This window comes from Oryx dammah, unplaced genomic scaffold (assembly GCF_014754425.2).
Source record: "Oryx dammah isolate SB20612 unplaced genomic scaffold, SCBI_Odam_1.1 HiC_scaffold_4, whole genome shotgun sequence".
Classification (NCBI taxonomy): domain Eukaryota; kingdom Metazoa; phylum Chordata; class Mammalia; order Artiodactyla; family Bovidae; genus Oryx; species Oryx dammah.
Genome location: NW_024070188.1, coordinates 700,575 through 714,695, shown reverse-complemented (window position 1 = coordinate 714,695; position 14,121 = coordinate 700,575). Strand labels below are relative to the sequence as shown.

Sequence of the window (14,121 nt, the reverse complement as noted above, 5' to 3'; positions counted from 1 at the left end):
CATTGGAAAGAATAATGCTGACACTGAAGCTCCAGTACTCTGGCCAACTGATGTGAAGAGTCAATTCACTGGAAAAGACCCTGATGATGGGAAAGATTGAAGGCAAAAGGAAAAGAGGGTGGCAGAGTGTGAGATGCTTGGATGGCATCACCTATTCAATGGACATGAACTTGGGCAAACTTCAGGAGGTAGTGAGGGACAGGCAGGCCTAGCATGCTGCAGTCCATGGGGTCACAAAAGAGTCAGACACGACTGAGCAACTGAACAACAACATATACATTTAATTTTGTATATAATTAGTTTGGGGCTTCCCTGGTAGCTCAGTGAGTAAAGAATCCGCCTACAATGCAGCAGACCCTGGTTCAATTCCTGGGTCAGGAAGTTCCCATAGAGAAGTGATAGGCTACCCACTCCAGTATTTTTGGACTTCCCTTGTGGCTCAGATGGTAAAGAATCTGCCTGCAATGTGGGAGACCTGGGTTCGATCCCTGGGTTGGTAAGATCCCCTGGAGGAGGGCATGACAGCCCACTCCAGTATTCTTGCCTGGAGAATCCCCATGGCTTGAGGAGCTTGGCAGGCTACAGTCCATGGGGTTGCAAAGGGTCAGGCATGACTAAGCACAGCAGAGCAGAGTTAGTTTTACATATATATATAGTTATTTATATAAATAAATAGCTAAAGAAATTGAAAGTGATCATCACTCACCTGGGTAGATGCAAAACCTCCCCAGCTATTTCTCTGCCTGCTTAGCCACCTCATAATCGGAATTCCCTCAGGAACCTGATGTTGCAAGAAATGTGAGAGCAGTGCATAGGCTGCAATTTCAATATCCAGGGAGCTCGGCTGCCAGGATTCAGACAGTCTGGATACCGATGACACCCAGAATTGCAGGCCTCCTGCAGGAGAAAAGTGGTAACAGTCTGACCAATTACATAAAAATTACACTTGATATCACTGAACATTCCTACACTGGTCCAAGTTCTCCTTGACTAGCATAAAAATACACATATTTCTATACATGTGTATATTTCTGCCAAGCAAATATATGTATAATCACACACACATACAAACAAACATGTCTCTTCTTAAACTTATTAAAATTTATAAATTTTCATCCTTTTCCTATTACTTATATTTGAGGACATTTTGATGAAAATATTTTCCCAAGAGAAGTTCCATATGTCTGGCTCAAGACTAAACAGCTATAAATTTTTTGAAAAAACCCTAGTATATTCCAGACCATCCCCAAATATTTTCGGACACATTGGAAAGAAACTTATTCTGGGAATCTGCCATTAAGCAGCTCTAACATTCTGGGAAACACTCCTTTTTCCATTATCTTAAAGTTAGTGTTATACGTTCAAAATCCAAGACCCCAAGAAAAAAATGAGAGACCGTGGCCAGCTCAACAATATTCCTGGAGATAGTCCTACTAGCCCCCGGGAGAAACATCCTACTTAGTACCCACTCCCCCTTCTCTCAAATATTACCATTTAGCTGATGCTTACATTTGAGGGGAAGGTAACACAACTACCACTTAGCCAAGCAGAGAAGCAGACATGTCAAGGACTACTTCAGCCACTCTGCAATAAATCTTCTAGTCCCCAGTACTGCAATAGGTAATAAGGATTTAACCTAAGATATTGCTAACAACTTGGGTTCAATCCCTGGGTTGGGAAGATCCCCTGGAGGAGGAAATGGCAACCTGCTCCAGTATTCTTGCTCGGGAAATCCCATGGACAGAAGAGCCTGGGAGGGCTACAGTCCATGGGGTCACCAAGAGTCAGACACGACTGAGGATACACGCACTGCTAATAATAACACAATGTTTTTTACAGTCTCAGAAGCCTCTAAAGCACTTTCCATAATTAGCCTGTTTTGAATTCAAAGAGATTCAAAATCAGTCAACATCACCTAAAATTATTTTTGCCCACCCCATCCCCTTCTACCAAACACACACACACATACACCTGGATCCCTGGCTATAGAGGCCATTTGGGAAGTAATAACACGTGTACTTTCTTTCCTATTGTAGCCCACAAGCAGTGCTCATTCCAAAACTGTTAAAAAAATCATACACACAGCTTGCTAATGGCATTTCTGATATTTGCATTTTATTAGCATTTTAATTCACATTTTTGAACACTTGCTACATGGTAAGCCCTGCACACTGTCTCATTTAATCCTCACACCAATCCTAAAAGAGGTGTTATTCCCCTCTGACAGATAGGGAAACTGAAGCTCAGAAAGGTAACAGAACCAGAATTTGAGCCCAGGTCTTTCCAAAAACCATAACCTTAATGATCACTCAAGGCCACAAAACCAGAAATGGCATCAGACAACTCGAAGGGTAACAGACAGAAGGCAGAACATGTCTAAAAGAAGGAAACACCCAAGGCACGAAACTCTCTAGAAAACACCTTGGGGAGAGCAGCCACAGGGTGACCGTGTCAACCCGTCGTGATTTTACCTGGATCGCATTTTCATCCTATTCAGATGTTAAGTGTAATCACCCTCATATCTGGTGTACAAAACTTTCTCATATCAAGCACACATTTCACAATGCGCAGGGGTGACATGCTTTACCTTCCTGTTCTGCTCTCCAAGTCAACATATCCAAAGCTTCCTTGGCTTTAGGGCTCCTCCCAGATGACAGTGCATAAGTTACAAGTGCCAGGGTGTAATTGTCGGAAATTCCCCTATCGAATTCAGACTCCAAAAAGTTGATAGACTCCTGCACATCAATATTAGTCTGGAAAGAAAAGAATACACATTTTACTATTCAACATAACCTGTCACCACATACATATTTATATAAAAAGTATTTTTAAACATTCATTCAAAAACAATTTCAGTGTCTATTAAGCATCTGACTTTGTCCTAGACAATGGAAATCACCCCTGATCACTGACAATTAAAGATCTGCCATGTATTTTGAAAAAATACCACTTTTCAGGTTTTACAAGCAAATAGGCACCATTCTGTAGAGGGAATAAAACATAAGAAGTGGTGCTTTTGCCAGTGTTTCTCCCGTTGACTATCATGAACTAAGACAAGGACATAAAATGTATCCTGAGAAAGATACTTCACATATATGATCTAAGGTGCTGAAGCTCTAAATTGAGAGGAGAGGTTATATCCTACATGCCTAGTACTAGGCTAGGAAAACTGCAGGAGCTTAATATTGAGAATGGCTGCTTTTGATTATTTGCGGTCAGCAATAAGCAGTAAAAGGCATCAATCACTGAGACAGCTCTGGAGCAAAATTAAGCTCATTCGCATAACTTTCTGGGCACACGCATCCTCACCCAGACATCCATGCCCACTTCACACGCTTTTTAGAGTGTGGATGTACTTCTTACTGGGGCTTCCCAGATAGCACTAGTAGTGAAGAACTCGCCTGCCAGTTCAGGAGACATAAGACAAGCAGATTCAGTCCCTGGGTGGGGAGAGCCCCTGGAGGTGGGCATAGCAACCCACTCCAGTATTCTTGTCTGGAGAATCTCATGGACATAGGAGCCTAACAGGTTATAATCCACTGGGTCACAAAGAGCCAGACATGACTGAAGCTACTTAGCACACAGGCCTGTACTTTTTACTAAATTAGTAGACATTATAATTGCTTCAGAGTAATTTAGAAATTAAAAAAAAATCCTTTACAATCTAAGTTTGCTAGAACACATTCCCAAATTCTGAAGACTTTCTGTCCTCTAAAAAATTAATTATCATTATTCAATGATAAAATATGTGTTGACTTATCTTACCAATGACAAGAACACTTAATGTTACAAAGCATTTTTAGAATTCTCTTAGCTTACTCAAAAGAGTGAGTTGATATTTTCATTCTCAGCTGTTGGAATGTATCCACAAATGCAAAGCAAAAGAGTACTCCAAGACTTCAAATGTGATGGAATATTGCAAAATTCTTTATGTTTCCAGATATGTATTTGACCCATCAAGACCTACCTTTCTTGTGATTTCCCACCCATTATTTATTAAAGATTAAATACCTGATACTTTTTATATCCCAGGAGAGAAGTCACAATATAAGCCGTAAGAGTTACAGGACTTTTATTGCCACCTTGAAGCTCACTGTGGATCACTCTTCCTGGCTCCCAAAATTCACCGTTGGATTTCTGATGTCCTTTGAGCCAAGTATATGTTCTGTGTAACACATTCTGATCAATGTCTATGTAAGGATCAGCTTCAAGGAAACATCTTAAAACAAAAGCTGACAACCTTGGTGAAAAAGGGGGAAAAATTACATAAAATACACTTTATAAAGTCCTCCAAATTACACCAAGCAAGAAAACACCAACAATAACACTTTTCCCCCATCATAAGATTCTCCAAAGGGCCAGTCACTGAAGAAGGAGCAGATGGACAGAAAACAACCAAGAGACAGAAAGTAAACAACTCAGCCAGGCAGTGGGAATAGTTTCCCGTAAGTGTGGCAGGGAAATTCCAGGTCAACTCACAAAACAGCAGAGTTGGCAAAGAACCTGGAAATCATCTCATCCCACCTCATTATTCTATAGGCTGAGAATCTGAAACTGAGAGAGAGTTAATAAATTGTCCAAGGTTATTCACCTGTGGACTGTTCTGGGTATTTACCTAGGAAGATCTCATTGCACGTTTGGTTCAACCCTAAAGCAATGGATGAAGTATGTTTAATCCACAATCAAACTGTAGTACTTTTAAGTAGAGCAAATGGATATTTCTATCCTACAGGACAGGAATCGGCAAATTACAGTCTGTGGGCCAATACTGTCTGGGCCAAATACAGCCCATCGTCTCCTTATATGTACCTCTTCCCACCTCTACCCTCCACCTAAAATAGTTTTTTGTTTTGTTTTTAAAGGAGAAAGGAAGAAAGAGTGAAGGGAAGAAGAAAAAACATGCAACTGAGGTTCTATGTAGCCGACAGTGGCTAGCATATTTACTATCTGATCCTTTAAAGAAAAAGTATGCCAATCTCTGCTACAAAACACTAAATATTGAGGTGAAAAGAACATCAAGCAATAAAACACTGAAACCTTTCTATTAATGGATCTATATGCTGACTCATGCCAAAAGAAAGTCTGAAGCAGATCTGATTCATCCTATAAAAGATTTAGTGTGGTAAATATTACTAATATTCAATATCATGCAGTTCTCTTTAACTTTGGGTATGCAGAAGAATTCACTTCCAGGCCCCTATGACGTTAGGCATGGCCACAGACCAGCTCTGATCACGATAAAGTGATAAGAAATCTTACACAGAGGCTGAAGCTTTTAATTGCCAGTGCTAGATATCCCAGCCTTCTGTCCCCAGACTGCAGCAAGCCTGGAGGCTCTGGGTGAGACAGGGAGATAGTGACTGAAACAAAGATGCAGAGCCCCCTGGTGACCCACAGTGGAAATGCAGCATGAGCACAATGTTTGCTAATCAACTACTGAGATTTAGGTTTTTATCACAGCACACTTTAACTAACTCTACTGATATAATTGGCCTGTCTTTTTCTGAATGTAAATAAAGTTGAAGATAGTTCAAGAAGAGAGTAGTCATTCAAAATCAGCCACACAGAGCTTTCATTCTGGAGGAAACTCTGAATGTTCATTATTTGACCCCCTCAGTGTTTTTTCACAAAAAAATAACCTTAAAGAAACGACATTGACTGTATTACCACAAAATTCATGTTGAATTGTCTCTGATTAAAAAAAAAAAAAACTGGACTCCCCAAGTGGTCCAGTGGTTAAAACTCTGAGCATCCACTGCACGGAGTATGGGTTCAATCTCTGGTTGGGGAAATAAGATACCACATTCTGTGCAGTGAGGCCAATAAATAAATAAAACATTTTTAAAAGTGATATTTTAAAAAATCTTAAAAGAACTATGTCCCAATACCCTGTATTTCTAACCAATTTTTCTTGCCAGCTGCACCATCATCATAAAGTATTTTATTGCTTTTCCCACCAAAAAAAAAAAAAGAGAGAGAGAGAGAATTTATGGTTTATCTTTTCTAAATAAAAGCATCTGATTTATTAGTGTTTTAAAGCCATATTTGAAAGGGAGAATATCTTTTAAATTCAGTCTCTGGAAAACGAGGCTCCAAGCAGATACAGTGATTCATCTGTCAATTTCATGGCCATCATGACCTAGTAAGAGTCCATTCCGTGACATGGACTTGTTCCACTAGCAGAAACACTTACCAAGTGCTTCCAGAAGGGTCATCATTCCCGAAAGCACTGAAAGAGCCATCTTCCCTCTGATAGAGCAGTTCTCTCTGGTAACCTGAAGACAACAAAACAGATCATCAATGTAATCAAGTTGCAATGAATGGAAGTTTCTAATCATGACTTCATATTGAGGAGACATGGGCAGAAAATGGGAGAGGACATGAAATCAAATAACACCGAACATTTTCCATTTTACATACTGTGGGAGATTAAGAACATCAGGGCTTTCCAAGTAGAATGCACAAATTAAGAACTGAGATAGCCCCAAACTGGAATAAAGTCAGAATACTGTTACACAGCCAAATTTCTAGCCATTTGGAAGCAGGTAAATTAGGGACTCTCCTGGCACTCCATCAGCTAAGACTCAGCACTCCCAGTGCAGAGGGCCCAGGTTCGTTTCCTGGTCAGGGAACTAGATCCCACATGCCACAACTAGGACTTGGTACAGTCAAATAAATAAATAAAAAATAAAGCAAGTAAATTAAAAAGTGGAGTATTTAAGTCTGGCATTAACTACAATGGTTTCAATGCTTGTATGCTAAGTTGCTTCAGTCATGTCCAACTCTTTGCAACCCCATGGACTGTAGCCCACCAGGCTCCTCTGTCCATGGGATTCTCCAGGCAAGAACACTGGAGTGGGTTTCCATTCCCTTCTCCAGGGGATCTTCCCAACCCAGGGATCGAATTCAGGTCTCCCTCATTGCAGGCAGATTGTTTACTGTGTGAGACACGAGGGAAGCCCAATTTAATACGAAATATTATGATAAGTAAGTTATCCAACACTGTGTGTCAGGAACTGGTCAAAGCCCTTTACAGGTATAACTTTGATACTCCTACAACTCTATGATTATCCCATTTTTTAGAGATGAAGAGACAGGAACTCAGAATACGTCATGTGCAAGGTCACACATTGGTAGGCACTGAAGTTAGGCACTAGCCAAGGTCAATCTGTTTCCAAAGCTGCTGCTTCCTACTAATTCACTGAGCTTTTTCAATAATTAATATATGAAAAGTCCTTTCCCACCACCCCTCTCCCCAGGGACCGTAAATTCGTTCTCTGTAAGTCTGTTCCTGCTTTGTAAATAAGTTCGTTTGTATCATTTCTTTTTAGATTCTACATATAAGGGATGTCATATGCGATTTCTCTTTCTCTGTCTGACTTACTTCACGCAGTATGACAACCAACAAGGACCTACTGCACAGCACGTGCAATTCTGCTCAATGTTACATGGCTGAGTCTCTTCCCTGTTTGCCTAAAACTATCACAACATTGTTAATCAGCTATACTCTAGTAGAAAATAAAAAATTTATATATATATTAAAAGTCCTTTGCACAGTACCTTTTACATGCTCTCAAAAAACAACAGACAGTGCTCTCTAACATGGGTGTAGAAAAGGACTTTCTAACCATCCAAATTTGAGGAAAAGAAATTGATAATAGCAACAAAATTGTTTTAAACTTTCCCATGGCAAAACACTAGAGGCAAAGTTGAAAGACAGGTGACAAACTAAAGGGAGGAAAGGAAGGGAAGGGGATGAAAGGGAAGGGATGCTCCCAGTCCCTCCAGCACTAGAGGAGGAGCTTCTGTGGGAAGACGGACCAACCTGAGGGGAGGACCAAGTGCCTCGCCCGAGTCACATCAGCGGCAGTTCCTGTGAAACCTTCAGAGAGACAGGTCAGCACGTAGGGAAATTACCCCTCAGGTGGCTGACCTCCAACCATCGCCATTAATATCAACAACTGGCACAGTTCTTTCTCCAGGAGCAGCCAGCCCCGAGGAGGGGGATGACTCGCAGATAGTCTCCAGGTACGGAGTACATTTCCTGGTTTAGGTGAAACTGAGACTCCAAACCTCCAGCTCTGCTCCCTGGGCAAAAGAGGAGGGAACCAGAACCAAGAGGATCTCCGGGGAGGCGTCCTTCCCTGTCTGAAGCCACCCATGTATCATGAGAGAACCCATGGCTACTTGTCCTCCCAGCCATCCAATTCCATAAGAGAAAGAGACAGCTTGCTTGGCTGTACGCTTTATTGTTAGGATAGTAATTCAGTGTTCCAGGGTAGTCACCTAAATTGGAGACTTTTCATCTCCAGGTGAGAAAGGCAAAAACATGGTTTTCTCCAAAAGTTTATGAGGAAAGAAGAGTATTGCCTTTAAGTTCATAGTTTTATGAAGAGCTCTTGCATTAGAAAGTAATATATAATCAGAATTAACAGACGCTTCTAAAATTTAAAATACTGACACAAGAACTGTTGTTTATAAAGGGTCGGACAAGATATATACATTGTGGGTCATGAATTGAATGTAGAATATGTACAATTTATCATAATAAAGAGGAAAGTACCACTCATAGAAGCACATAGAAAAGTAAAGTTCTAAACATAATTTGTCTTAGTTTATCACAAGTGTCACAACTGAATACAAATAAAAGAAGTAAAATCAGCTGTTTGTGGCTGTATCAATATCTTTCTCTGGCCAAAAAAAAAAAAAACTGATTAAAATATTCTCTATACTAAAAGAAAAGTATTCATTATCAACTTCCTTACTCTTTCTGATATGAAATGGACAGTGAGAAATTCACCAACATTTTTTTTAGCATCTTCACTATTGCCTCTAGCCATTCTTGTGAAGGCCAAATGCAGCATCAGAGTTCTGAAACCTATTGTCCCCTGTCTTTCTTTCAACAGAAAAAATATAATGTGTTTTCAACTAAGTTTGGTCTTACTTGAAAAACTGAGCTGCAGGAACTACAATTTAAATATTTGAACAAGTTTTCAATTTATGACTCTCTTTTTCTTTTTGACAGTAAAAGATACTTCATTCAGTGATGTAACTGTTGTTTCAATAAAAAAAATAATAATAATACAGGGTTAGGTCACAGGGCTCCTGGGCCAAGCATGATTTAAGGAAAACCATGCGCTGTTCACAAATGTATTTAATAATATAATCATGACTTGTATCAAAGCCACTTTAATCCCTTAAAAAAATTAAAACAACTATGGTATATTTTTTAAAACTTTGGCAAACGTGATAGCAAAAGGAAAAACAGAGTCTCTGAAATGAGGCACTGATCTCATAATGAAAATCATGACACAGAGAAGTTTTTGTCTACTACTTTATAACTAATATGATTTAGTTCATCATGTGAAAAGATGCATTTTTGAGGAGCTCACTGGAGAAGACTCTAGAGAGTCCCTTGGACTGCAAGGAGGTCCAACCAGTCCATCCTAAAGGGTGTTCCTTGGAAGTCCTGGGTGTTCACTGGAAGGACTGATGCTGAAGCTGAAACTCCAATACTTTGGCCACCTCATGCACAGAACTGACTCATTTGAAAAGACCCTGATGCTGGGAAAGAATGAAGGCAGGAGGAGAAGGGGACGACAGAAGATGGTTGGATGCCATCATCAACTCAGTGGACATGAGTTTGAGCAGACTCCAGGGGACCATGAAGGACAAGGAGGCCTGGCATGCTGCACTCCGCGAGGTCACAAAGAGTACACACGACTGAGCAAACGAACAACAACAGCTGGTCTGATTCCCATCAGCCATTTTGCCAGCTCAAAAGGGAACAGGTTCAAATCTCTAGTCACATTTCCTAGTTCATAAAAACCTGCTAGAGCCAGGTAGACACTGTGGTGTTTAGAAATAACCATGCATTGTGGAAACACCTGAGAGATCTTCTAGACTCAACCTCCACATCAGGATGATCAACCTAAAGCCCAACGAAGTTAATGCTGATACGAATATCTTCACCCATTCTTCAGGTACTGAGGGGCCCAAATGGTGACTCTGTGAAGAAATTCAAGCAGTCCCCGCTGTCAAGGAGCTTACCTTCTAGAGCAGGAGACAGTCAGATAATGGAAAAAAAAAAAAACATTTTAAATAATGTCAAGTGTGATGAAGAATATACTAAGTGGCATAATTTAAGAATATTAAATGGCATGATTTAAGAATATATTAAGTGGCATAATTTAAGTCAGAGCTACCAACAGGCCAGAGAAGGCCATTTTGAGGAAAACACCACTTAGATGACCAGAAAGAGCTAGCCTTGGAAAGATGTGGGGGGAGAGCACCCCAGGAGAAGGCAGGACAGGTGGAAAGACCCTGTGCCCCGTGGCCCTGGGAGCACACTAGACAGCAGGACAGAGCCCTGATGGGGTAGTTGCAGGAGAAGTAAAAGAAGGGTCCGGCGTTCACTCAGGGCCTGCAAGCCCAGGCCAGGAATCCGCAGGAGAATTTAAGAAAGTCTCACGATCTTGACATTATCCAAAGATCCTTTTTATTATAAAATATGCAGAAACTGAATTAAAGGAAGGTGAGCATGTTGGCAAAGAGCGTTACTCAGGAAGCCACTGGAGCAGCTGGGAAGCAACCACGCGTCAGAATAAAGCCATCGGCCTGGGATGGGGAGAGCGGAGGGACTTCACACTTGTTCTTAGAGGCGGAACAGGCAGCATTGACTTGCTGACCTGAGGTCCTATCTCCTAGTTTAGATGCAACTAAGTATATGACAGCTGGTAGTTTCTGGGCATTTACTATATGTGAAAATACTTCATTTAGTCTTCAAAACAGCCCTGAGAAATGGGTGCTCATTTACCCATATCTTACAGGTGGAGAAACGAGGCTGGGAAACCAGGCCAGAGCAGGAGGCACGGTTCAGAGCCCAGGGCTGACAGCCCCCACCGAAGCCAGAACCATGGCTCCACCCCGCGCGGTGGGGGGCTCGCCCACCTCCCAGCTCCAGGGCTCTTCAGTCTGCCCACACAGCCTCTACTGCCCTCTGGCGGCTCTGCACCCTCTAACAACCAGCAAATGCAATGTACAGCTACTTTGAAACTGCAGTTTGGCACCTACCTTGCTGGGACAGGCCTGGAGGACCAGCACTCCTTTTAGAACAAAAACAACAACCAAAAAAAACGGATACTGAGGATTTGGAGTGTTCATGTTTTAGGGCATCTGTGAATACTAATCCACAGCAAAGTGGCTAGGACAAAAACTCAAATTCTTAAGGGGTAAATTATTATTCCTTAATGGGCTTCCCTTGTGGCTCAGCTGGTAAAGAATCTGCCTGCAATGAGGGAGACCTGGGTTCGATCCCTGGGTTGGGAAGATCCCCCGGGGCAGGGAAAGGCTACCCACTCCAGTATTCTGGCCTGGAGAATCCCATGGACTATACAGTTAGATACGACTGAGTGACTTTCACTCCAAATGGTTCATGCTAGAAAACTTACTCTGTCTCTTTAAAGCATTGATATTTGATTGGCCAACATTCCGGAAATATATAAAATATTCCATCAGTGGCATTTTCTAAAATATTTCACTTTATTTGTTGTTGTTCAGTCACTAAGTCGTGTCCTACTCTTTGTGACCCTATGGACTGCAGCATGCCAGGCTCCTCTGTTCTCTATACTCTCTCAAAGAATGTAATATATCAAAGAATATCTCAAAGAATATAATATATCAAGTTATAAAGCACCAGTCTAGTGCCTACATACTCTCTACTTGACCAGCCAAATCTTGTCTGTAAAAGATGCAGTTATGAAAAATAGTTTTTACTCATCTCCTTAACTATAACTATTATGGCACTATACCAACATCTCACCTGATTTTAGTGTGGCATACACTATGCCAAAGCCCTTGATTGTGTGGATCACAATAAACTGTGGAAAATTCTGAAAGAGATGGGAATACCAGACCACCTGACCTGCCTCTTGAGAAATGTGTATGCAGGTCAGGAAGCAACAGTTAGAACTGGACATGGAACAACAGACTGGTTCCAAATAGCAAAAGGAGTATGTCAAGGCTGTATATTGTCACCCTGCATATTTAACTTATATGCAGAGTACATTGTGAGAAACGCTGGGCTGGAAGAAGCACAAGCTGGAACCAAGATTGCTGGGAGAAATATCAATAACCTCAGATATGCAGATGACACCACCTTTATGGCAGAACTTGAGGAAGAACTAAAAAGCCTCTTGATGAAAGTGAAAGAGGAGAGTGAAAAAGTTGGCTTAAAGCTCAACATTCAGAAAACTAAGAACATGGCATCCGGTCCCATCACTTCATGGGAAATAGATGGGGAAACAGTGGACACAGTGGCTGACTTTATTTTTCTGGGCTCCAAAATCACGGCAGATGGTGACTGCAGCCCTGAAATTAAAAGACGCTTACTCCTTGGAAGGAAAGTTATGACCAACCTAGGCAGCATGTTAAAAAGCAGAGACACTACTTTGCCAACAAAGGTCTGTCTAGTCAAGGCTATGGTTTTTCCAGTAGTCATGTATGGATGTGAGAGTAGGACTATAAAGAAAGCTGAGCGCCGAAGAATTGATGCTTTTGAACCTGTGGTGTTGGAGACTCTTGAGAGTCCCTTGGACTGCAAGGAGATCCAACCAGTCCATCCTAAAGCAGATCAGTCCTGGATGTTCACTGGAAGGACTGATGTTGAAGCTGAAACTTCAGTACTTTGGTCACCTGATGTGAAGAGCTGACTCATTGGAAAAGACCCTGATGCTGGGAAAGATTGAGGGCGGGAGGAGAAGGGGACGACAGAGGATGAGATGGCTGGATGGCATCACTGACTCAGTAGACATGGGTTTGGATGGACTCTGGGAGTTGGTGATGGACAGGGAGGCCTGGCGTGCTGCAGTTCATGGGGTCATAAAGAGTCAGACACGACTGAGCGACTGAACTGAACACTATACCAAGAATCCCTGGTACCACTGCTTAAACTTAATTATAAGTTTAAGGCAAGCTTGTTAGTGATTTGGCTAACTTTTCCACAGTTAAGAATTAGAAAACTCAGTAAAGACATTATTTTAATGTGAGCTTTTCCTCTGGGTTCCCTCATTATGAAGGGACACATTTATCCTAAACTAACTGCTGTGTAATAATGATAATAACTTACCCTGTTACCCTGTTTCCAATAAGCTTGCCTCTTGGAAAAAAAGCAGCTCCTGTATTTATATATTTAAAATATGACTGAATCACTTTAAAAATCAGTGGATTTTATAAGCAAACATAGTTCCTTGATCATGAAGGCCATTCCAGGTAAAGGACATGCAAAGATGAATTACATGAAGATCATAAGTACTTGAAATCACAGAGTAAATGTCTTAGTATATAAGTACCATTTTTCTTGAAACATTAATAACATGTGTTTTCTGCATATATGATAGAACATTTGATATTTTTACCATTGTTTTTAAATAAATTAATAGCTACACTGAAAAAAACATGGCTGATTCACAAACATATGCAGAAAGGAGAATAATTTTTAAGGGGCAGCTCAGTACTTCCCTGGTGGCTCAGACGGTAAAGCGTCTGTCTACAATGCGGGAGACCCAGGTTCAATCCCTGGGTTGGGAAGATCCCCTGGAGAAGGAAATGGCAATCCACTCCAGTATTATTGCCTGGAAAATCGCATGGACAGAGCAGCCTGGTAGGCTACAGTCCATGGGGTCGCAAAGAGTCGGACACGACTGAGTGACTTCACTTTCACTTTCTTTCAGTACAGAAAGCACCAATTGCTACATCTTTGAGAATTTCCTAGAGGACTTAAGGACCTAGGCATGAGATGTCATAAATTCCTGAAAGTATCAGTCGCGTCCAGCTCTTTGTGACCTCAGGGATTATGGCCCACCAGGCTCTTCTGTCCATGGAATTTTCCAGGCAAGAATACTGGAATGGGTTGTCATTTCCTTCTCCAGGGGATCTTTCCGACCCAGGGATTGGAACTTCTCCTACACTGCAGCTTCTTTACCATCTGAGCCACTGCTGCTGCTCAGTCACTTCAGTCATGTCTGACTCTGTGTGACCCCATAGACGGCAGCCCACCAGGTTCTCCCGTCCATTGGATTCTCCAGGCAAGAACACTGGAGTGGGTTGCCACTGCCTTCTCCA

General features: G+C 41.5%; 1 protein-coding gene across 1 annotated transcript in view; it reads right to left on the bottom strand.

Moving 5' to 3' along the window:
- Nucleotides 1–14,121, bottom strand: part of LOC120862891 (CD109 antigen-like) — a 143,541-nt gene that overhangs the window by 26,622 nt on the left and 102,798 nt on the right. The window contains exons 24-27 of the mRNA XM_040239044.1: nucleotides 6,194–6,275; nucleotides 4,012–4,240; nucleotides 2,588–2,753; nucleotides 707–897 (exon numbers count right to left, since the gene is read on the bottom strand). Coding sequence (XP_040094978.1) covers nucleotides 707–897; nucleotides 2,588–2,753; nucleotides 4,012–4,240; nucleotides 6,194–6,275 — 668 coding nt within the window. The remainder of the gene's footprint in view (nucleotides 1–706; nucleotides 898–2,587; nucleotides 2,754–4,011; nucleotides 4,241–6,193; nucleotides 6,276–14,121) is intronic.